Here is a 24,590-nt window from a genome sequence, read left to right on the forward strand (position 1 = left end):
GTATATGACTATTTAGTAATCTGTTAAATGACGACAATTTTCAAGTATTATTTGACCATTCGCATTGTATTTACTAGGGCATCTATCGGTAACTAAGAGCATTATCATACATTTTCCTTGATTATTTTCTTGTATAGAAGAACTTTCAATATCTTATATTTCAGTTTAGAGAGAAAAAGTTTTTTGAGCTGAAAAATACCCTGAACTATTACCCACGATTTTTAGTCTTTCTCAGAAAAACAAATTTCCTTCAAAACCTCATAATAAGGGTTATTTTTCATGCTGAACACAGATCTGGGGTTAAAATATCGTTAGGTCAACTATATGACCATTTAGTAATCTGTTAAATGACGGCAATTTTTAAGTATTATTTGACCATTCGCGATGTATTTACTGGGCATGTATAGGTAACTAAGAGTACTATGATACATTTTCCATGATTATTTCTAGTATAGAAGAGTTTCAATATCTTATATTTCAATTTAGAGAGAAAAACATTTTTGAGCTGAAAAATACCCTGAACTATTACCCACGATTTTCACTATTTTTGTCAGAAAAATAGATTTCCTTCAAAACCTCATAATAAGGGTTATTTTTCATGCTGAACACAGATCTGGGGTTAAAATATCGTTAGGTCAATTATATGAATATTTAGTAATCTGTTAAATGACGACAATTTTGAAGTATTATTTGACAATTCGCATTGTATTTACTAGGCATCTATCGGTAACTAAGAGCATTATCATATATTTTCCTTGATTATTTTTTTGTATAGAAGAACTTTAATATATTATATTTCAGTTTAGAAAGAAAAGTTTTTTGAGCTGAAAAATGCCCTGAACTATTACCCTCGATTTTTAGTATTCTTCTCAGAAAAAATAGATTTCCTTCAAAACCTCATAATAAGGGTTATTTCTCGTGCTCAACACTGATCTGTGGTTAAGATATCGTTAGGTCAACTATATGACCATTTAGTAATCTGTTAAATGACGACAATTTTTAAGTATTATTTGACCATTCGCATTGTATTTACTGGGCATGTATCGGTAACTAAGAGTATTATGATATATTTTCCATGATTATTTTCTAGTATAGAAGAGTTTCAATATCTTATATTTCAATTTAGAGAGAAAAGTTTTTTGAGCTGAAAAATACCCTGAACTATTACCCACGATTTTTACTATTTTCTTCAGAAAAATAGATTTCCTTCAAAACCTCATAATAAGGGTTATTTTCATGCTGAACACAGATCTGGGGTTAAGATATCGTTAGGTCAACTATATGACCATTTAGTAATCTGTTAAATGACGACAATTTTTAAGTATTATTTGACTATTCGCATTGTATTTACTGGGCATGTATCGGTAACTAAGAGTATTATGATATATTTTCCATGATTATTTCTAGTATAGAAGAGTTTCAATATCTTATATTTCAATTTAGAGAGAAAAAGTTTTTGAGCTGAAAAATACCTGAACTATTACCCACGATTTTACTATTTTTCTCAGAAAAATAGATTTCCTTCAAAACCTCATAATAAGGGTTATTTTTCATGCTGAACACAGATCTGGGGTTAAAATATCGTTAGGTCAACTTTATGACCATTTAGTAATCTGTTAAATGACGACAATTTTCAAATATTATTTAACCATTCGCATTGTATTTACTGGGCATATATCGTTAACTAAGAGTATTATGATACATTTTCCATGATTATTTCTAGTATAGAAGAGTTTCAATATCTTATATTTCAATTTAGAGAGAAAAAGTTTTTTGAGCTGAAAAATACCCTGAACTATTACCCACGATTTTTACTACTTTTCTCAGAAAAATAGATTTCCTTCAAAACCTCATAATAAGGGTTATTTCTCATGCTGAACACAGATCTGGGGTTAAGATATCGTTAGGTCAACTATATGACCATTTAGTAATCTGTTAAATGACGGCAATTTTTAAGTATTATTTGACCATTCGCATTGTATTTACTGGGCATGTATCGGTAACTAAGAGTACTATGATACATTTTCCATGATTATTTCTAGTATAGAAGAGTTTCAATATCTTATATTTCAATTTAGAGAGAAAAAGATTTTTGAGCTGAAAAATACCCTGAACTATTACGCACGATTTTCACTATTTTTGTCAGAAAAATAGATTTCCTTCAAAACCTCATAATAAGGGTTATTTTTCATGCTGAAAACAGATCTGGGGTTAAAATATCGTTAGGTCAACTATATGAATATTTAGTAATCTGTTAAATGACGACAATTTTGAAGTATTATTTGACAATTCGCATTGTATTTACTAGGCATCTATCGGTAACTAAGAGCATTATCATATATTTTCCTTGATTATTTTTTTGTATAGAAGAACTTTAATATATTATATTTCAGTTTAGAAAGAAAAAGTTTTTTGAGCTGAAAAATGCCCTGAACTATTACCCTCGATTTTTAGTCTTCTTCTCAGAAAAACAAATTTCCTTCAAAATCTCATAATAAGGGTTATTTCTCATGCTCAACACTGATCTGTGGTTAAGATATCGTTAGGCCAACTATATGACCATTTAGTAATCTGTTAAATGACGACAATTTTTAAGTATTATTTGACCATTCGCATTGTATTTACTGGGCATGTATCGATAAGTAACATTATTATGATATATTTTCCATGATTATTTCTAGTATAGAAGAGTTTCAATATCTTATATTTCAATTTAGAGAGAAAAAGTTTTTCGAGCTGAAAAATACCCTGAACAATAGTTCTTTCGTCTGTCATGTTGGTAACTGGATTCTTTTTCATTTATTTTCCATGATTATTTCTAGTATAGAAGAGTTTCAATACCTTATATTTCAATTTTTCAATTTAGAGAGGAAAAGTTTTTCGAGCTGAAAAATATATTTCTCAGAAAAATAGATTTCCTTCAAAAACTCATAATAAGGATTATTTTTCATGCTGAACACACATCTGGGTTTAAAATATCGTTAGGTCAACTATATGACCATTAGTAATCTGTTAAATGACGACAATTTTAAGCATTATTTGACCATTCGCATTGTATGTACTAGGCATATCGGTAACTAAGAGTATTTTCATATATTTTCAATGATTATTTTTTTGTATAGAACAATTTTAATATATTATATTTCAGTTTAGAAAGAAAAAGTTTTTTGAGCTGAAAAATGCCCAGAAGTATTACCCACGATTTTTAGTATTCTTCTCAGAAAAAAAGATTTCCTTCAAAACCTCATGATAAGGGTTATTTTTCGTGGTGAACACAGATCTGGGGTTAAGATATCGTTAAGTCAACTATATGACCATTTAGTAACCCTTTAAATGACGACAATTTTTAAGTATCATTTGACCATTCGCATTGTATTTACTGTGCATGTATCGGTAACTAAGAGTATTATGATATATTTTCCATGATTATTTCTAGAATAGAAGAGTTTCAATATCTTATATTTCAATTTAGAGAGAAAAACGTTTTTGAGCTGAAAAATACCCCGAACTATTACCTACGATTTTTACTATTTTTCTCAGTAAAATAGATTTCCTTCAAAACCTCGTAATAAGGGTTATTTTTCATGCTGAACACAGATCTGGGGTTAAAATATCGTTAGGTCAACTTTATGACAATTTAGTAATCTGTTAAATGACGACAATATTTTAATATTATTTGATCATTCGCATTGTATTTACTGGGCATGTATCGGTAACTAAGAGTATTATGATACATTTTCCATGATTATTTCTAGTATAGAAGAGTTCAATATCTTATATTTCAATTTAGAGAGTAAAAGTTTTTTGAGCTGAAAAACACCCTGAACTATTACCCACGATTTTTACTATTTTTTTCAGAAAAATATATTTCTTTCAAGCCTCATAATAAGGGTTATTTCTCGTGCTGAACACAGATCTGGGGTTAAGATATCGTTAGGTCAACTATATAACCATTTAGTAATCTGTTAAATGACGACAATTTTTAAGTATTATTTGACCATTCGAATTGTATTTACTGGGCATGTATCGGTAACTAAGAGTATTATGATATATTTTCCATGATTATTTCTATTATAGAAGGGTTTCAATATCTTATATTTCAAATTATAGAGAAAAAGTTTTTTGAGCCGAAAAATACCCTGAACTATTACCCACGATTTTTACTATTTTTCTCAGAAAAATAGATTTCCTTCAAAACCTCATAATAAGGGTTATTTATCATGCTGAACACAGATCTGGGGTTAAAATATCGTTAGGTCAACTATATGACCATTCAGTAATCTGTTAAATGACTGCAATTTTTAAATATTATTTGACCATTCGCATTGTATTTACTGGGCATGTATCGGTAACTAAGAGTACTATGATACATTTTCCATGATTATTTCTAGTATAGAAGAGTTTCAGTAAATTATATTTCAATCTAGAGAAAAAAAGATTTTTGAGCTGAAAAATACCCTGAACTATTACCCACGATTTTTACTATTTTTCTCAAAAAAATAGATTTCCTTCAAAACCTCATAATAAGGGTTATTTTTCATGCTGAATACAGATCTGGGTTTAAAATATCGTTAGGTCAACTATATGAATATTTAGTAATCTGTTAAATGATGACAATTTTGATGTATTATTTGACAATTCGCATTGTATTTACTGGGCATCTATCGGTAACTAAGAGCATTATCATATATTTTCCTTGATTATTTTTTTTATATAGAAGAACTTTAATATATTATATTTCAGTTTAGAAAGAAAAAGTTTTTTGAGCTGAAAAATGACCTGAACTATTACCCTCGATTTTAATATTTTTCTCAGAAAAATAGATTTTCTTCAAAACTTCATAATAAGGGTTATTTCTCGTGCTCAACACTGATCTGTGGTTAAGATATCATTAGGTCAACTATATGACCATTTAGTATTCTGTTAAATGACGACAATTTTTAAGTATTATTTGACTATTCGCATTGTATTTACTGGGCATGTATCGATAACTAACAGTATTATGATATATTTTCCATTATTATTTCTAGTATACAAGAGTTTCAATATCTTATATTTCAATTTAGAGAGGAAAAGTTTTTCCAGCTGAAAAATACCCTGAACTATTACCCACGATTTTTCATATATTTCTCAGAAAAATAGATTTCCTTCAAAAACTCATAATAAGGGTTATTTTTCATGCTGAACACAGATCTGGGGTTAAAATATCCTTAGGTCAACTGTATGACCATTTGTAATCTGTTAAATGACGACAATTTTAAGCATTATTTGACCATTCGCATTGTATTTACTAGGCATCTATCGGTAACTAAGAGCATTATCATATATTTTCAATGATTATTTTTTTGTATAGAACAATTTTAATATATTATATTACAGTTTAGAAAGAAAAAGTTTTTTGAGCTGAAAAATGCCCAGAACTATTACCCACGATTTTTAGTATTCTTCTCAGAAAAATAGATTTCGTTCAAAACCTCATATTAAGGGTTATTTCTCGTGTTGAACACAGATCTGGGGTTAAGATATCGTTAGCTCAACTATATGACCATTTAGTAATCTGTTAAATGACGACAATTTTTAAGTATCATTTGAATATTCGCATTGTATTTACTGGGCATGTATCGGTAACTAAGAGTATTATGATATATTTTCCATGATTATTTCTAGTATAGAAGAGTTTCAATATCTTATATTTCAATTTAGAGAGAAAAAGTTTTTTGAGCTGAAAAATACCCACGAGTTTTACAATAGATTTCCTTCAAAACCTCGTAATAAGGGTTATTTTTCATGCTGAACACAGATCTGTGGTTAAAATATCGTTAGGTCAACTTTATGACCATTTAGTAATCTGTTAAATGACGACAATTTTTAAATATTATTTGACCATTCGCATTGTATTTACTATGCATGTATCGGTAACTAAGAGTATTATGATACATTTTCCATGATTATTTCTAGTATAGAGGAGTTTCAATATATTATATTTCAATTTAGAGAGAAAAAGTTTTTTGAGCTGAAAAATACCCTGAAATATTACCCACGATTTTTACTATTTTTCTCAGAAAAATAGATTTCCTTCAAAACCTCATAATATTAGTTGTTTATCATGCTGAACACAGATCTGGGGTTAAAATATCGTTAGGTCAACTATATGACCATTCAGTAATCTGTTAAATGACGGCAATTTTTAAATATTATTTGACCATTCGCATTGTATTTACTGGGCATGTATCGGTAACTAAGAGTACTATGATACATTTTCCAAGATTATTTCTAGTATAGAAGAGTTTCAATATCTTATATTTCAATTTAGAGAGAAAAAGATTTTTGAGCAGAAAAATACCCTGAATGATTTTTACTATTTTTCTGAAAAAAATAGATTTCCTTCAAAACCTTATAATAAGGGTTATTTTTCATGCTCAAAACAGATCTGGGTTTAAAATATCGTTAGGTCAACTATATGAATATTTAGTAATCTGTTAAATGACGACAATTTTGATGTATTATTTGACAATTCGCATTGTATTTACTAGGCATCTATCGGTAACTGAGAGCATTATCATATATTTTCCTTGATTATTTTTTTTTGTATAGAAGAACTTTAATATATTATATTTCAGTTTAGAAAGAAAAAGCCTTTTGAGCTGAAAAATGCCCTGAACTATTACCTTCGATTTTTAGCATTTTTCTCAGAAAAATAGATTTTCTTCAAAACCTCATAATAAGTGTTATTTTTCGTGCTCAACACTGATCTGTGGTTAAGATATCATTAGGTCAACTATATGACCATTTAGTAATCTGTTAAATGACGACAATTTTAAGTATTATTTGACCATTCGCATTGTATTTACTGGGCATGTATCGATAACTAACAGTATTACGATATATTTTCCATGATTATTTCTAGTATAGAAGAGTTTCAATATCTTATATTTCAATTTAGAGAGGAAAAGTTTTTCGAGCTGAAAAATACCCTGAACTATTACCCACGATTTTTAATATATTTCTCAGAAAAATAGATTTTCTTCAAAAACTCATAATAAGGATTATTTTTCATGCTGAACACAGATCTGGGTTTAAAATATCGTTAGGTCAACTATATGACCATTAGTAATCTGTTAAATGACGACAATTTTAAGCATTATTTGACCATTCGCATTGTATGTACTAGGCATATCGGTAACTAAGAGCATTATTATATATTTTCAATGATTATCTTTTTATATAGAACAATTTTAATATATTATATTTCAGTTTAGTAAGAAAAAGTTTTTTGAGCTGAAAAATGCCCAGAACTATTACCCACGATTTTTAGTATTCTTCTCAGAAAAATAGATTTCCTTCAAAACCTCATAATAAGGGTTATTTCTCGTGCTGAACACAAATCTGGGGTTAAGATATCGTTAGCTCAACTATATGACCATTTAGTAACCCGTTAAATGACAATTTTTAAGTATCATTTGACCATTCGCATTGTATTTACTGGGCATGTATCGGTAACTAAGAGTCTCTATTATGATATATTTTCCATGATTATTTCTAGTATAGAAGAGTTTTAATATCGTATATTTCAATTTAGAGAGTAAAAGTTTTTTGAGCTGGAAAACACCCTGAACTATTACCCACGATTTTTACTATTTTTTTCTGAAAAATAGATTTCCTTCAAAACCTCATAATAAGGGTTATTTCTCGTGCTGAACACAGATCTGGGGTTAAGATATCGTTAGGTCAACTATATAACCATTTAGTAATCTGTTAAATGACGACAATTTCTAAGTATTAATTGACCATTCGCATTGTATTTACTGGGCATGTATCGGTAACTAAGAGTATTATTATATATTTTCCATGATTATTTCTATTATAGAAGAGTTTCACTATCTTATATTTCAAATTAGAGAGACAAAGTTTTTTGAGCTGAAAAATACCCTGAACTATTACCCACGATTTTTACTATTTTTCTCAGAAAATTGAAATGTAAGATATTGAAACTCTTCTATACTAGAAATAATCATGGAAAATTTATCATAATACTCTTAGTTACCGATACATGCCCAGTAAATACAATGCGAATGGTCAAATAATATTTAAAAATTGCCGTCATTCAACAGATTACTAAATTGTCATATAGTTGACCTAACTATACTTTAACCCTATATCTGTGTTCAGCATGAAAAATGACCCTTATTATGAGGTTTTGAAGGAAATCTATTTTTCTGAGAAAAATAGTAAAAATTTTGGGTAATAGTTCAGGGTATTTTTCAGGTCAAAAAACTTTTTCTCTCTAATTTAAAATATAAGATATTGAAACTCTTCTATACTAGAAATAACCATGGAAAATATATCATAATACTCTTAGTTACCGATACGTGCCCAGGAAATGCAATGCGAATTGTCAAATAATACTTCAAAATTGTCGTCATTTAACAGAGTACTAAATGGTCATCAAGTTGACCTAACGATATTTTAACCCCAGATCTGTGTTCAGCATGAAAAATAACCCTTATTACGAGGTTTTGAAGGACATCTATTTTTTTTATAAAAATAGTAAAAATCGTGGGTAATAGTTCGGGGTATTTTTCAGCTCAAAAAACTTTTTCTCTCTAAATTGAAATATAACATATTGAAACTCTTCTATACTAGAAATAATCATGGAAAATATATCATAATAATCTTAGTTACACATACATGCCCAGTAAATACAATGCGAATGGTCAAATGATACTTAAAAATTGTCGTCATTTAACAGGTCATATAGTTGACCTAACGATATCTTAACCCCAGATCTGTGTTCAGCATGAGAAATAACCCTTATTATGAGGTTCTGAAGGAAATCTATTTTTCTGAGAAGAATACTAAAAATCGTGGGTAATAGTTCTGGGCTTTTTTCAGCTCAAAAAGCTTTTTCTTCCTAAAGTGAAATATATTATGTTAAATTTGTTCTATACAAAAAAAATAATCATGGAAAATATATGATAATGCTCTTAATTACCGATAGATGCCTAGTAAATACAATGCGAATGGTCAAATAATGCTTAAAATTGTCGTCATTTAACAGATTACTAATATTCATATAGTTGACCTAAAGATATTTTAACCCCAGATCTGTGTTCAGCATGAAAAATAACCCTTATTTTGAGTTTTTGAAGGAAATCTATTTTTCAGCTCGAAAAACTTTTCCTCTCTAAATTGAAATATAAGATATTGAGGCTCTTCTATACTAGAAATAATCATGGAAAATATATCATAATACTGTTAGTTATCGATACATGCCCAGTAAATACAATACGAATGGTCAAATAATACTTAAATATTGTCGTCATTTAACAGATTACTAAATGGTCATATAGTTGACCTAACGATATCTTAACCCCAGATCTGTGTTCAGCATTTTCGAAAAATAACCCTTATTATAAGGTTTTGAAGGAAATCTATTTTTCTGAGAAAAATAGTAAAAATCGTGGGTATTTTTCAGCTCGAAAAACTTTTTCTCTCTAAATTGAAATATAAGATATTGAAACTCTTCTATACTAGAAACAATCATGGAAAATATATCATAATACTGTTAGTTATCGATACATGCCCAGTAAATACAATACGAATGGTCAAATAATACTTAAATATTGTCGTCATTTAACAGATTACTAAATGGTCATATAGTTGACCTAACGATATCTTAACCACAGATCAGTGTTGAGCACGAGAAATAACCCTTATTATGAGGTTTTGAAGGAAATCTATTTTTCTGAGAATACTAAAAATCGAGGGTAATAGTTCAGGGCATTTTTCAGCTCAAAAAACTTTTTCTTTCTAAACTGAAATATAATATATTAAAGTTTTTCTATACAAAAAAATAATCATGGAAAATATATCATAATCCTCTTAGTTACCGATAGATGCCTAGTAAATACAATACGAATTGTCAAATAATACTTCAAAAGTGTCGTCATTTAACAGATTGCTAAATGGTCATATAGTTGACCTAACGATATTCTAACCCCAGATCTGTTTTCAGCACGAAAAATAACCCTTATTATGAGGTTTTGAAGGAAAGCTATTTTTCTGACAAAAATAGTAGAAATTGTGTAGTTTTCAGCTCAAAAAACTTTTTCTCTCTATATTAAAATATAAGATATTGAAACTCTTCTGTAATAGAAATAATCATGGAAAATATATCATAATACTCTTAGTTACCGATACATGCCCAGTAAATACAATGCGAATGGTAAAATAATACTTAAAAATTGTCGTCATTTAACAGATTACTAAATGGTTATATAGTTGACCTAACGATATCTTAACCCCAGATCTGTGTTCAGCATTTTCGAAAAATAACCCTTATTATAAGGTTTTGAAGGAAATCTATTTTTCTGAGAAAAATAGTAAAAATCGTGGGTATTTTTCAGCTCAAAAAACTTTTTCTCTCTAAATTGAAATATAAGATATTGAAACTCTTCTATACTAGAAATAATCATGGAAGATGTATCATAATACTCTTAGTTGCCGATACATGCCCAGTAAATACAATGCGAATGGTGAAATAATGTTTAAAGATTACCGTCATTCAACAGATTACTAAATGGTTATATAGTTGACCTAACGATATTTTAACCCCGTATCTGTGTTCAGCATGAAAAATGACCCTTATTATGAGGTTTTGAAGGAAATCCATTTTGCTGAGAAAAATAGTAAAAATCGTGGGTGACAATTCGTATTGTATTTACTAGGCATCTATCGGTAACTAAGAGGATTATGATATATTTTCCATGATTATTTTTTTTGTATAGAAAAACTTTAATATATTATATTTCAGTTTAGAAAGAAAAAGTTTTTTGAGCTGAAAAATGCCCTGAAGTATCAGTATCTTAGAGCATAGTGATATATTTTCCATGAATATTTTAAGTGTGTAAGTGTTTGAATATGTTAAGTTTCAGTTTTGAAAGAAACGTTTTTTTGAGCTGAGATATCCCCTGAACTATTACCTGCAATTTTTTTGCTAATTCTGTGAAAAAAAAAAATCGATTTCCTTTAAAACCTGATTATATTGAGTATTATTCATGCTGAATACAAATCTGGGGTGTGAATATCGTTAGGTCGTCTTGTTTTTTTTTTTTTCCACAAAAATCAATTTCCTTTAAAACCTCTATGTAATAAGGATTGCTTTCCATGCTGAATACAAAACTGGGGTTAAAATATCGTTAGGTCGTCTTTCTGACCTTTATTTAGACGGTTAAATAAAGTCAAATTTAAAATTGTATCTGATCATAAGTTGCGTCTTTACTGGGTATGTACCAGTATCTTGGAGCATTATGATATACTTTCCATGATTATTTCAAGTATAGAAGTGTTTGAATATGTTATGTTTCAGTTTTGAAAGAAAATGTTTTTTGAGCTTAAATATTCCCTCACAGACGCAGGAAATACATGTGTACAATCAACTATAGAATATATACTTATTTGTATGTAGCATTTATGGATCTGGAGAAGGCATATGATAGAGTTGATAGAGATGCTCTGTGGAAGGTATTAAGAATATATGGTGTGGGAGGCAAGTTGTTAGAAGCAGTGAAAAGTTTTTATCGAGGATGTATGGCATGTGTACGTGTAGGAAGAGAGGAAAGTGATTGGTTCTCAGTGAATGTAGGTTTGCGGCAGGGGTGTGTGATGTCTCCATGGTTGTTTAATTTGTTTATGGATGGGGTTGTTAGGGAGGTAAATGCAACAGTTTTGGAAAGAGGGGCAAGTATGAAGTCTGTTGGGGATGAGAGAGCTTGGGAAGTGAGTCAGTTGTTGCTCGCTGATGATACAGCTCTGGTGGCTGATTCATGTGAGAAACTGCAGAAGCTGGTGACTGAGTTTGGTAAAGTGTGTGAAAGAAGAAAGTTAAGAGTAAATGTGAATAAGAGCAAGATTATTAGGTACAGTAGGGTTGAGGGTCAAGTCAATTGGGAGGTAAGTTTGAATGGAGAAAAACTGGAGGAAGTAAAGTGTTTTAGATATCTGGGAGTGGATCTGGCAGCGGATGGAACCATGGAAGCGGAAGTGGATCATAGGGTGGGGGAGGGGGCGAAAATCCTGGGAGCCTTGAAGAATGTGTGGAAGTCGAGGACATTATCTCGGAAAGCAAAAATGGGTATTTTTGAAGGAATAGTGGTTCCAACAATGTTGTATGGTTGCGAGGCGTGGACTATGGATAGAGTTGTGCGCAGGAGGATGGATGTGCTGGAAATGAGATGTTTGAGGACAATGTGTGTTGTGAGGTGGTTTGATCGAGTAAGTAACGTAAGGGTAAGAGAGATGTGTGGAAATAAAAAGAGCGTGGTTGAGAGAGTAGAAGAGGGTGTTTTGAAATGGTTTGGGCACATAGAGAGAATGAGTGAGGAAAGATTGACCAAGAGGATATATGTGTCAGAGGTGGAGGGAACGATGAGAAGTGGGAGACCAAATTGGAGGTGGAAAGATGGAGTGAAAAAGATTTTGTGTAATCGGGGCCTGAACATGCAGGAGGGTGAAAGGAGGGCAAGGAATAGAGTGAATTGGATCGATGTGGTATACCGGGGTTGACGTGCTGTCAGTGGATTGAATCAGGGCATGTGAAGCGTCTGGGGTAAACCGTGGAAAGCTGTGTAGGTATGTATATTTGCGTGTGGACGTATGTATATACATGTGTATGGGGGTGGGTTGGGCCATTTCTTTCGTCTGTTTCCTTGCGCTACCTCGCAAACGCGGGAGACAGCAACAAAGCAAAAAAAAAAAAATATCTATTTATTATACTTTGACGCTGTCTCCCGCGTTAGTGAGGTAGCGGAGTGAAACAGACGAAAGAATGGCCCAACCCACCCACATACACATGTATATACATAAACGCCCACGCACGCATGTATACATACCTATACACTTCAACGTATACATACATGTACATACACAGACATATACATATATACACGTGTACATATTCATACATGCTGCCTTCATCCATTCTGCCGCCACCCCGCCACACATGAAATGACACTCCACCCCCTCCCCAACGAGCGAGCAAGGTAGCACCAGCTAACGACAACAAAGGCCACATTCGCTCACACTCAGTCTCTAGCTGTTATGTGTAATGTACCGTAACCGCAGCTCCCTTTCCACATCCAGGCACCACAGAATTTTCCATGGTTTACCCCAGACGCCTCACATTCCCTGGTTCAATCCATTGACAGCACGTCGACCCCGATATACCACATCATTCCAATTTACTCTATTCCTTACTCTCCTTTCACCCTCCTGTATGTTCAAGCCCCAATCGCTCAAAATCTGTTTCACTTCATCCTTCCACCTCCAATTTGGTCTCCCACTTCTCGTCCCCTCCACCTCTGACACATATATCCTTTGTCAATCTTTCCTCACTCATTCTCTCCATATGACCAAACCATTTCAATACACCCTCTTCTGCTCTCTCAACTACACTCTTTTTACTACCATACTTCTCTCTCACCCTTTCATTACTTACTCGATCAAGCCACTTCACACCACATATTGTCCTCAAACATCTCATTTCCAACACATCCACCATCCTCCGCACAACCCTATCTATCGCCCATGTCTCACAGCCATATAACATTGTTGGAGCCACTATTCCTTCAAATATACCCATTTTTGCTCTCCGAGATAACGTTCTTGCCTTCCACACATTCTTCAGCGCTCCCAGAACCTTTGCCTCTCCCCAACCTTGTGACTCACTTCTGCTTCCATGGTTCCATCTGCTGCCAAATCCACTCCCAGAAATCTAAAACACTTCAATGCCTCCAGTTTTTCTCCATTCAAACTTACCTCCCAATTTACTTGTCCCTCAACCTGACTGAACGTAATAACCTTGCTCTTATTCACATTGACTCTCAGCTTTCTTCCTTCACATACTTTACCAGTATATTACATACATCATTCTTTTATATTTCTATTATACTTAATTGCCATCTCCCACTTCAGTGAGGTAGTGCAAGGAAACAGACTAGGAATGGCCCAACCTACCCAAATACACATGTATATACATAGACGCCCATACACGCACATATACATATAAGTACATTCAACATATACATACATATACATACACAGACATATACATAAATACACGTGTACATATTCATACTTGCTGCCTTCATCCATTCCCGTCGCCACCCTGTCACACATGAAATAGCACCCCCCCCCTCCAGCGAGGTAGTGTCAAGAAAATGCAAAAAAACAGGCCACATTCATTCACAGTCATTCTCTAGCTGTCATGTGTAATGCACCGAAACCACAGCTCCCTTTCCACATCCAGGCCCACGGTTTACTCCAGACGCTTCACATGCCCTGGTTCAATCCATTGACAGCACGTCGACCCAGGTATACCACATAGTTCCAATTCACTCTATTCCTTGCATGCCTTTCACCCTCCTGTATGTTCAGGACCTGATCGCTCACAATCTTTTTCACTCCATCCTTCCACCTCCAATTTGGTCTCCTGCTTCTTCTTTCCTTCACCTCTGACACATATATCCTCTTGGTCAATCTTTCCTCACTCATTCTCTCCATGTGTCCAAACCATTTCAACACACCCTCTTCTGCTCTCTCAACCACACTCTTTTTACTACCACGCATCTCTCTTACTCTTTCATTACTTACTCGATCAAACCACCTCATGCCACATATTGTCCTCAAACATTTCATTTCCAACACATCCACCCTCTGCACAACCCTATCTATAGCCCATGCCTCGCAACCATATAACATTGTTGGAATCACTATTCCTTCAAACATACCCAGAACTTTCACCCCCTCCCCTACCTTGTGGCTCACTTCTGCTTCTATGGTTCCACCTGCTGCTAAGTCCACTCCCAGATATCTAAAACACTTCCCTTCTCCAGTTTATCTCTGTTGAAACTTATCTCCCAGTTAACTTGTCCCTCAACCCTACTGAACCTAATAACCTTGGTCTTATTCACATTGACTCTCAGCTTTCTTCTTTCACACACTTTACCAGACGCAGTCATCAACCTTTGCAGTTTCTCACCCAAATCAACCACCAGTGCTGTATCATCAGTGAACAACAACTGACTCACTTCCCAAGCCCTCTCATCAACTCCAGACTGCATACTTGCCCGTCTCTCCAAAACTCTTGCATTCACCTCCCTAACCATCCCATCCATAAATATATTAAACAACCTTGGAGACATCATGCACCCCTGCCACAAACTGACATTCACTGGGAACCAATCACTTTTCTCTCTTCCTACTCGTACACATGCCTTACATCCTTGGTAAAATCCTTTCACTGCTTCTAGCAACTTAACTACCACACCATATACTCTTAAAACCTTCCACAAAGCATCTCTATCAACCCTATCATATACCTTCTCCAGATCCATAAATGCTACATACAAATCCATCTGTTTTTCTAAGTATTTCTCACATACATTCTTCAAAGCAAACACCTGATCCACATACCCTCTACCACTTCTGAAACCACACTGCTCTTCCCCAATCTGATGCTCTGTACTTACCTTTACCCTCTCAATCAATACCCTTCCATATGATTTCCCAGGAATATCAACAAACTTATGCCTCTGTAGTTTGAACACTCACCCGTGTCTCCTTTGCCTTTGTAAAATGGCACTATGCATGCATTCTGCCAATCCTCAGGCACTTCCCCATGATCCATACATACACTGAATATCCTTACCAACCAGTCAACAGCACAGTCACCCCCTTTTATGATAAATTCCACTGTAATACCGTCCAAACCCATCGCCTTGCTGGCTTTTACCTTCCACAAAGTTTTCACTATCTTTTCTCTGTTTACCAAACCATTCTCCCTGACCCCTCTCACTTCACACACTACCCTGACCAAAACACCCTATATCTGCCACTCTGTCATCAAACACATTCAACAAACCTTCAAAATACTAGCTCCTTCTCCTCACTTCTGCACTACTTGATACTACCTCCCCATTTGCCCCCTTCACCGATGTTCCCATTTGTTCTCTTGTCTTACGCACTTGATTTACCTCCTTCCAAAACATCTTTTTCACAATTTCCCAGATTAGTGAAGTTGCACCAGGAACAGTAAAGAAAGAAAGCCCTCTCGTTCACATTCACCCTCTAACTGTGATGTATAATGAACCAAAACCACAGTCCTTTATCTATATATAAAGTTATGTACAATTAAGCTCAACATTTTAATCTCATTTGAAATGAAAAATTATCTTGAAACATTAGAAGTGTACTTTTGAGTCTTATCATGTTGCATGTATGCAGTGCGGGCTACCGGGAGCCGTGGGATGCAGTGCAAGATGAAGGTGGAGTCTTTGGTTTCAACCACAATGTACAACACCAGATCATGAAACGTACTGGTGGTGCCTTCAGAACTTTCAAAGGCAGCATTAAGGCAAGATAATTTACCTCATAATACCTTAAGAGTAGTTTTAAGTTACAATACCATATTTTCAGATACTTAAGGGGCAGTGTCTTAGTGAAAAGAATGTACTTAAGGACCTAAGATGCACTTTTAAGGGAAAATTCCTTTTATTCACTTTTTTATCTTTCTTGGGGGGAAGGGGTTCTGTCCCCTATAAATCTTAGTATTAACACGTAGAGGAAGAAGTGCAGAAGACCCTTTCAAACATAGCCTCAAATTATATATCCTGTGACTTAATGATCATAAATTCCATCTTAGAGAGCTACATATCCCTTACACAAAGTCATTTGGGGAGCTTTAAGTACTGTAACTGTCTTCCCATCCACCCTCATATTCCTCATATATAAAATTCTTCCACTAAACATGTGATACAATCAATCATCTAATGTCATCAGTAACTTGTTCACTATTTACAGCACTCATTTTTTCCAGTTTACCCATACGTACATACATAATACATACATGCATACTTTCACCACACTATGGTATTTTTTTTACGAACATCTCACTCTCCCAATATGGTACACGATCTTAACATCTTAACAGACTTTCATGCACACAGATTCAGCATAATCATCACTTCATATTTTTTCCTCACACCTCTTGTTCTCATTCTTTTTCTGTCCATACCTAAACAATATTGTTTTACTTCCATATTTACTGCTGATATAAGTACTACATCATACAAGCTTCTTGCAACCTCCCCCCCTTTGTAAAATCTCTTAAAGTACTTTCAATTCTTCTTCCACGCATTATTCTGGTCCCAGCATCTTATCTTTCACTGTCATTACTCTAAAACATCAGTCCAAGGTACATGAACTTTAAACTTTACAACTGACCTTCAGTTTCACCAATTTACAATGATTAATTTAGGAATACAGGGGATCCTTAACTGTATTTGTATTTGTCAGCAGGACATCCTTTTCCACAATTATACATAGTAACTTAAAGTTCTGTTGTTTCTTTTTTGGCTTGGCCACGAAAAACAGCTATTTGTTCAGCTGTATCTCACATTACTCCATTTCAGTACCATCTCTTATAGTATCCCAACAATCAAAAACACATATTCATGGTGACAATATACCACTGATTCACTTTCATATTTACTGCAAACTATTCCTGCCAACATTTTCTTCACATAAGATTAATTCTGCTATGAAATATTCATGACCCTTTCAGCATTCATCCAACCATACCTACAGAAGCTCCCATAACCATTTTCTATTGACTTTATTATATGCCTTTTTGTATTTCTACTTGGGAAAGGTAAAATAAAGAGATACGTGATGCTGTACTGTTTGTTAGCAACAGTGCTTATTTTCAATACTTTAGCACTTAGGCTACCGTGAACAAGTCGCTGATAAAGGCCAGCTTTGTTAAGGTCTGTGATTAATCTTCCAATTTACTGACTAATCCCAAAGGTTAGAGGGGACAGATGGGTCAGCTGTATGGCAGCTATATGAGATGAGGTGGGACTTAAACCCAGGCCTACAGATCCATACCCATTGGCACTGGCTACCACTCCATAGAGGCTCTTTAATCAGAAAGTCACATAGAATACTTTTACTACCAGTGGTCACTCATCAACATGCCTATGTTTAAAAATCTAGTCTCTACGAGTTCCTTTTTCCTTAAATCTCTTTTGTTCGTGTGATTTGATTTGTTTTTGAAAATTACCGAGGATATCACATAAACTACATACAAAATGCTTGTTTCTGATGTGATTCTCTTAGTCCAGTAAAAATGATTGATGACACAGAGTAAAGAATAGAATAAGAGAGTATAGAATATAATGTAGTAAGGACAAAATAACTTTCCTGTGTAATCAGTCGCATATTTACCACACGTTATCATTGCTATAAAGAAACTTATTTCTCTTTCATTCTAGCATTCACTTGAATTCCCTTTAGCTTACATATGGTGGAGAGATCATCTGTTTCATGAGAACTTTCTGTGCCATCTTTATTTCCTGCTTTTTAAGGTCTGAGTAATAACTCCTGTAGGAGAACCTGATTTGATATGTAAGGCATGATCTCAACTTGTTCAGGGCAGATAATAATTACTAATTCAAGTCTTCAAAGGAAAAGCATAGCCATGCAGGAACATGCAAGAAATACACAGGATGAGGAAAAAGAGTATTGATATTGCATTTTATTCTAACATGCTCATTCTGTGGCCAAAAGTTACCACAAGTCAAGGTTGACATGCATGAGCACCTTGGTTGATTGTGGTCTAGTTGCCATTTTTGTTCGGATTTGATAATAATACATTCATACATCCTGCAACTCAAGACAGGACTTTGCCGTCCCCTTTCTATGATAATTTTGTGCTGTAAAACAGGAGGATTATTCTGTATGTTGATAGCACTGGTTAGTTTGATATAAGCAAGTAGTTTTGCTGTTTGTTTTTTAATTGTATTGATTTTATTTTTTTTTTCTTTATCATACTTTGTTGCTGTCTCTTGCTTTAGCGAGGTAGCACAAGGAAGCAGACGAAAGAATGGCCCAACCCACCCACATACACATGTATATACATACACGTCAACACACGCACATATATATACCTATACATCTCAGTGTATACATATATATACACACAGAGACATATACATATATACACATGTACATAATTCATAGTCTGCCCTTATTCATTCCTGTCGCCACCCCGCCACACATGAAATGACAACCCCCTCCCCCCCCCATATGCACGAGGTAGTGCTAGGAAAAGACAACAAAGGCCACATTCGTTCACACTCAGTCTCTAGCTGTCATGTTTAATGCATGGAAACCACAGCTCCCTTTCCACATCCAGGCCCCACAAAACTTTCCATGGTTTACAAAACTTTCCATTTGTATTTCCATTTGTATTTGATATTCTCATTAATATTCTTTTACAGCGCCAAAATGCTCTTGATAAGAGTGCAGCACAGCCATACGAGGTCATTAGTCTTTCTGACCACAGACAGTTTGAACAAACAGAAGATATATATGCCACCATATCAGTAAGTCTTCCTCATGCACAGAATTCCTGTTACATGGATTACTTCCACTCACTTTCTTTCAGAAATAAGATGCTTTGAAAAGATGGTTTATTGTCTTCAAGCCATATAAACATTTTACGGTTAAGTTTATTTCTAATCATTACTGAATTTGGACACAGTATATTTGTACAACAATAATAGGTACCATATCAACTTTCTTATAGTACAGGTTGACCATCCCTAATCTAAAAATCCAAAATCTGAAACTCTCCAAAATCCAAAACATTTTGAGCGATGACATGATGTTACCAGTGGAAAATTCCACTCCTGACCTCATTTGCTCATTCTGGGCTCTGATACTGTATTGGCACCAGTTTGTTACAAACCATTGTCACTTCCAGACCTATTTGCATTATTCATTGTGTTTTTTGCTTATTCTATGCTATGTGTGAATAAGTGTAAGAAAATGATTTTCTATCAGAAACATATAAATTCAGAGTCAGGAATGAAGGTAATGCCAATCACAGATTGTCCACGTGGTCGGCTGACATTGTGACACCTTAGTTTTCTGATGGTTCAGTGCTATGCAAACTTTGTTTCATGTACAGAATTATCATAAATATTGTATACATTATGTTTCGACCATTCAAGGGTCTTCCTCAGGAGATACTGATTCCAGCCTTCAGCAGGACTGTGTTCCTAAGCAAGTGATAGTCACCTGGTCGGACACTTTGGCGTATCGCTCTCTGATCACTTGTCCTGCTGCCTCCACCTGTTCACAGCGATCTCCATTGCCTGACATGACCAGCAGATGAACCCAGACCTAAACAGTTTAGTGATAGTGTGAGAGCTTGCCTAGAGGAAGGGATTAAGAACATTAACACAAAGTCTGGGTTCATCCGTTGGTCACGTCAAGCAATGGAGATCACTGTGAATGGGTGGAGGCACCAGGACTAGCGATCCAATCAGAAAACGACATGCCAAGAAATCTCACCAAGTGACCATCACTTGCTGGGGAACACAGTTAAATGGTCAAAATGTTGAGATATGTCTCAGGTATGTCTTCTCAGCTCTAACCCATCTTTTTCATACCATCCTGTTTTCCACATACATCATTATGTTATATTTATTATTTATTTATTTTGCTTTGTCGCTGTCTCCCACGTTAGTGAGGTAGTGCAAGGAAACAGACGAAAGAATGGCGCAACCCACCCACATACGCAAATATACATACCTATGCATCTCAACGTATACATATATATACACACAGACATATACATGTATACTCATGTACATAATTCATACTGTCTGCCTTTATTCATTCCCATTGCCACCCCGCCACACATGAAATAACAACCCCCTCCCCCTCATGTGCACGAGGTAGCGCTAGGAAAAGACAACAAAGGCCACATTCGTTCACACTCAGTCTCTAGCTGTCATGTAATAATGCACTGAAACCACATCATTATGCATATGCAAATATTCCAAAATCCAAAACACTCCTGGTCCCAGGCATTTTTCTTATAGTGTCCGATATGGCATGAACAAAACAGTCCAAAATTTAGGGAAATACAAAAGCAAAACAGTCTGATACACCATAATCCTCTGATATGAATCCACAACCTCAGCACAGACCATGAGATTACTGTTCATCCATTTTTTTTTTTTTTTTACTGAGGTGACAGGCCATGGGCTTAAGGCTGGCAAAATCATTTTAATTGCTGATTGTTGTTAGGAAAAATTCACTTCAAGTCTGAGTGAGGAATATTAATCAATTATGATTATCATAGTGCTGTATTCACCTTGATTTCTTTAGGCTTGAAGAGCTTTGCTTCCACAAAAATATTTGTAATTTTGAATTATGTGTCTAAATGATTTATCTGTGATATGGTAGTTCAATCCTCATTCACATTTCACACATCACCTTATTTTCCTGAAAATATAATATCTCTGTAATACTTTATTCTATCCAGTGAGCAAAACATTTATGACAACTCATTCCACATTTATCTTTTCTAATCTACATATTCTCTTTCCTTTCATATATATAGCTTTCTGAAAATCGCTGCTTTATTATTATTACTTTATTATATTTAATCACTGTCTCCCACGTTTAGTGAGGTAGTACAAGGAAACAGATGAAAGAATGGCCCAACCCACCCACATACACATGTATATACATAAACGTCCACACACACACACACATATACACACCTATACATTTCAACGTATACATACATATACATACACAGACATATACATATATACACATTTTGGAAAGGATCACAATCTTGCACGTGATCAAGTGTATTCCTATGAGTCCATGAGGAAATGAAACACAATAAGTTCCCAAGTGCACTTTCATGTAATAATCACATCTTCAGGGGAGATAAACAAAGAATTATAACCTTAATATTAGAGGAGGTCTATACAAATTGGATAGCTTTATTGTTGATAAAATTTGTAAACAATTCCCCTTCTTGTCCACATAATAAGTTTATGATACACTTGTTGTCTGTCTTTGACAGACACTTGTTGTCTGTCTTGGACAGTCACTTGTTTACCAAATGGTGTCCTAGCTATGTCTCTTCGTTGTATATCAACTGACTTATATTTCCTTCTTGTATCTCCCCTGATGTGATTATTACACAAAAGTGCATTTGGGAACTTATCATGTTTCATTTCCCCGTGGACTCATAGGAATATATACACGTACATATTCATACTTGCTGCCTTCATTCATTCCCATCGCCACCCCGCCACCCATGAAATAGCACCCACCCACAAGGAAGCACTAGGAAAAGACAAAAAAAGGCCACATTTGTTCACACTTAGTCTCTAGCTGTCATGTGTAATGCACCGAAACCACAGCTCCCTTTCCACATCTAGGCCCCACAAAACTTTGCATGGTTTACCCCAGACGCTTCACATGCCCTGGTTCAATCCACTGACATGTCGACGCCAATATACCACATCGTTCCAATTTACTCTATTCCTTACTCGCCCTTCACCCTCCTGTATGTTCAAGCCCTGATTGCTCAAAATCTGCTTCACTCCATCCTTCCACCTCCAGTTTGGTCTCCCATTTCTTCTCGTCCCCTCCACCTCTGACACATATATCCTCTTTGTCAATCTTTCCTCACTCATTCTCTCCATGTGACAAAATCATTTCAACACACCCTCTTCTGCTCTCTCAACCACACACTTTTTATTACCACACATCTCTCTTACCCTTTCATTACTTACTCAATCAAACCACCTCACACCACATATTGTCCTCAAACATTTCATTTCCAACACATCCACCCTCATCTGCACAACCCTGTCTATAGCCCATGCCTCACAGCCATATAACATTGTTGAAACCACTATTCCTTCAAGAATACCCATTTTTGCTCTCCGAGGTAAAGCTCTTGCCTTCCACACATTCTACAATGCTCCCAGAACCTTCGCCCCCTCCCCCATCCTGTGACTCACTTCCGCTGCCATGGTTCCATCCGCTGCTGAATCCTTTCTCAGATGTCTAAAACACTTCGCTTCCTCCAGTTTGTCTCCATGCAAACTTACCTCACAATTAACTTGTCCCTTAACCCTACTGACCCTAATAACCTTGCTCTTATTCACATTAACTCTCAGCTTTCTTCTTTCAGACACTTTACCAAACTTAGTCACCAGCTTCTGCAGTTTCTCACCCGATTCAGCCACCAGCGCTGTATCATCAGCGAACAACAAATGACACTTCCCAAGCCTCTCATCCATAACAGACTGCATACCTGCCCCTCTCTCCAAAACTCTTGCATGCACCTCCCAACCACCCCATTCATAAACAAATTAAACGACCATGGAGATATCACGCACCCCTGCCGCAAACCAACATTCACTGGGAACCAATCACTTTCCTCTCTTCCTACTCGTACACATGCTTTACATCCTTGGTAAAAACTTTTCTCTGCTTCTAGCAACTTAGCTCACATACCATATACTCTTACCTTCCACAAAGTATCTCTATCACCCTATCATATGCCTTCTCCAGATCCATGAATGCTACATACAGATCCATTTGTTTTTCTAAGTGTTTTTCACATACATTTTTCAAAGCAAACTACCTGATCCACACACCCTCTACCACTTCTGAAACCACACTGATCTTCCCCAATCTGATGCTCTGTACATGCCTTTACCCTCTCAGTCATTACCCTCCCATATAATTTCCCAGGAATACTAATGCATGCATTCTGCCAATCCTCAGGCACTTCACCATGAACCATACATTCATTGAATAGCCTTACCAAACAATCAACAACACAGTCACCCCTTTTTTATAAACTCCACTGCAGTACCATCCAAACCCGGTGCCTTGCTGGCTTTCATTTTCTGCAGTGCTTTCATTACCTCTTCTCTGTTTACTAAACCATTCTCCCTCACCCTCTCACTTCGCACACCACATCAACCAAAACACTCTATATATGCCACTCTTATCATGAAGCACATTTAACAAACCTTCAAAATACTCACTCCATCTTCTCACTTCATCACTACTTGTTATTACCTCCTCATTAGCCCCCATCACCAATGTTCCCATTTGTCCTCTTGTCTTATGCAATATATTTACCTCCTTCCAAAATATCTTTTTATTCTTCCTAAAATTTAATGATACTCTCTCACCCCAACTCTCATTTGCCCTCTTTTTCACCACTTACACCTTTCTCTTGACCTCTTGCCTCTTTCTTTTATACATCTCCCAGTCATTTGCCCTACTTCCCTGCAAAATTGTCCAAATGCCTCTCTCTTCTCTTTCACTAACAATCTTACTTCTTCATCTCACCACTCACTACCCTTTCTAATCTGCCTACCTTCCACCTTTCTCATGCCACAAGCATCTTTAGCACAAGCCATTGCTGCTTCCCTAAATACATCCCATTCCTCTCCTACTCCCCCCTATGTCATTTACTTTCACCTTTTGCCATTCTGCTCTCAATCTCTTTTGGTGCTTCCTCACACAAGTCTCCTTTCCAAGCTCACTTACTCTCACCACTCTCTTTACCCCAAACATTCTCTTTTCTTTTCTGTAAACCTCTACAAATCTTCACCCTCGCCTCCACAAAATAATGATCAGACATCTGTCCAGTTACCCCCTCAACACATTAACATCCAAAAGTCTCTCTTTCA

The 24,590-nt window shown here is 35.1% G+C and overlaps 2 protein-coding genes across 7 annotated transcripts in view; both read left to right on the forward strand.

Moving 5' to 3' along the window:
• Positions 1 to 24,590, forward strand: part of LOC139756016 (ryanodine receptor-like) — a 494,517-nt gene that overhangs the window by 110,376 nt on the left and 359,551 nt on the right.
• The window catches only part of LOC139756017 (probable cation-transporting ATPase 13A4), a 115,781-nt gene that overhangs the window by 73,498 nt on the left and 17,693 nt on the right, over positions 1 to 24,590 (forward strand). For 2 of the 6 annotated variants that reach the window (XM_071674955.1, XM_071674956.1), the window contains exons 24-25: positions 16,282 to 16,411; positions 19,338 to 19,442. The exons of 2 other annotated variants lie outside the window; for them this stretch is intronic. In XM_071674955.1, coding sequence (XP_071531056.1) covers positions 16,282 to 16,411; positions 19,338 to 19,442 — 235 coding nt within the window. The remainder of the gene's footprint in view (positions 1 to 16,281; positions 16,412 to 19,337; positions 19,443 to 24,590) is intronic. 2 more of the 6 variants (XR_011714245.1, XM_071674957.1) reach the window with 2 other exon arrangements.

The sequence above is a fragment of the Panulirus ornatus genome, chromosome 20 (assembly GCF_036320965.1).
Source record: "Panulirus ornatus isolate Po-2019 chromosome 20, ASM3632096v1, whole genome shotgun sequence".
NCBI classification, from domain to species: domain Eukaryota; kingdom Metazoa; phylum Arthropoda; class Malacostraca; order Decapoda; family Palinuridae; genus Panulirus; species Panulirus ornatus.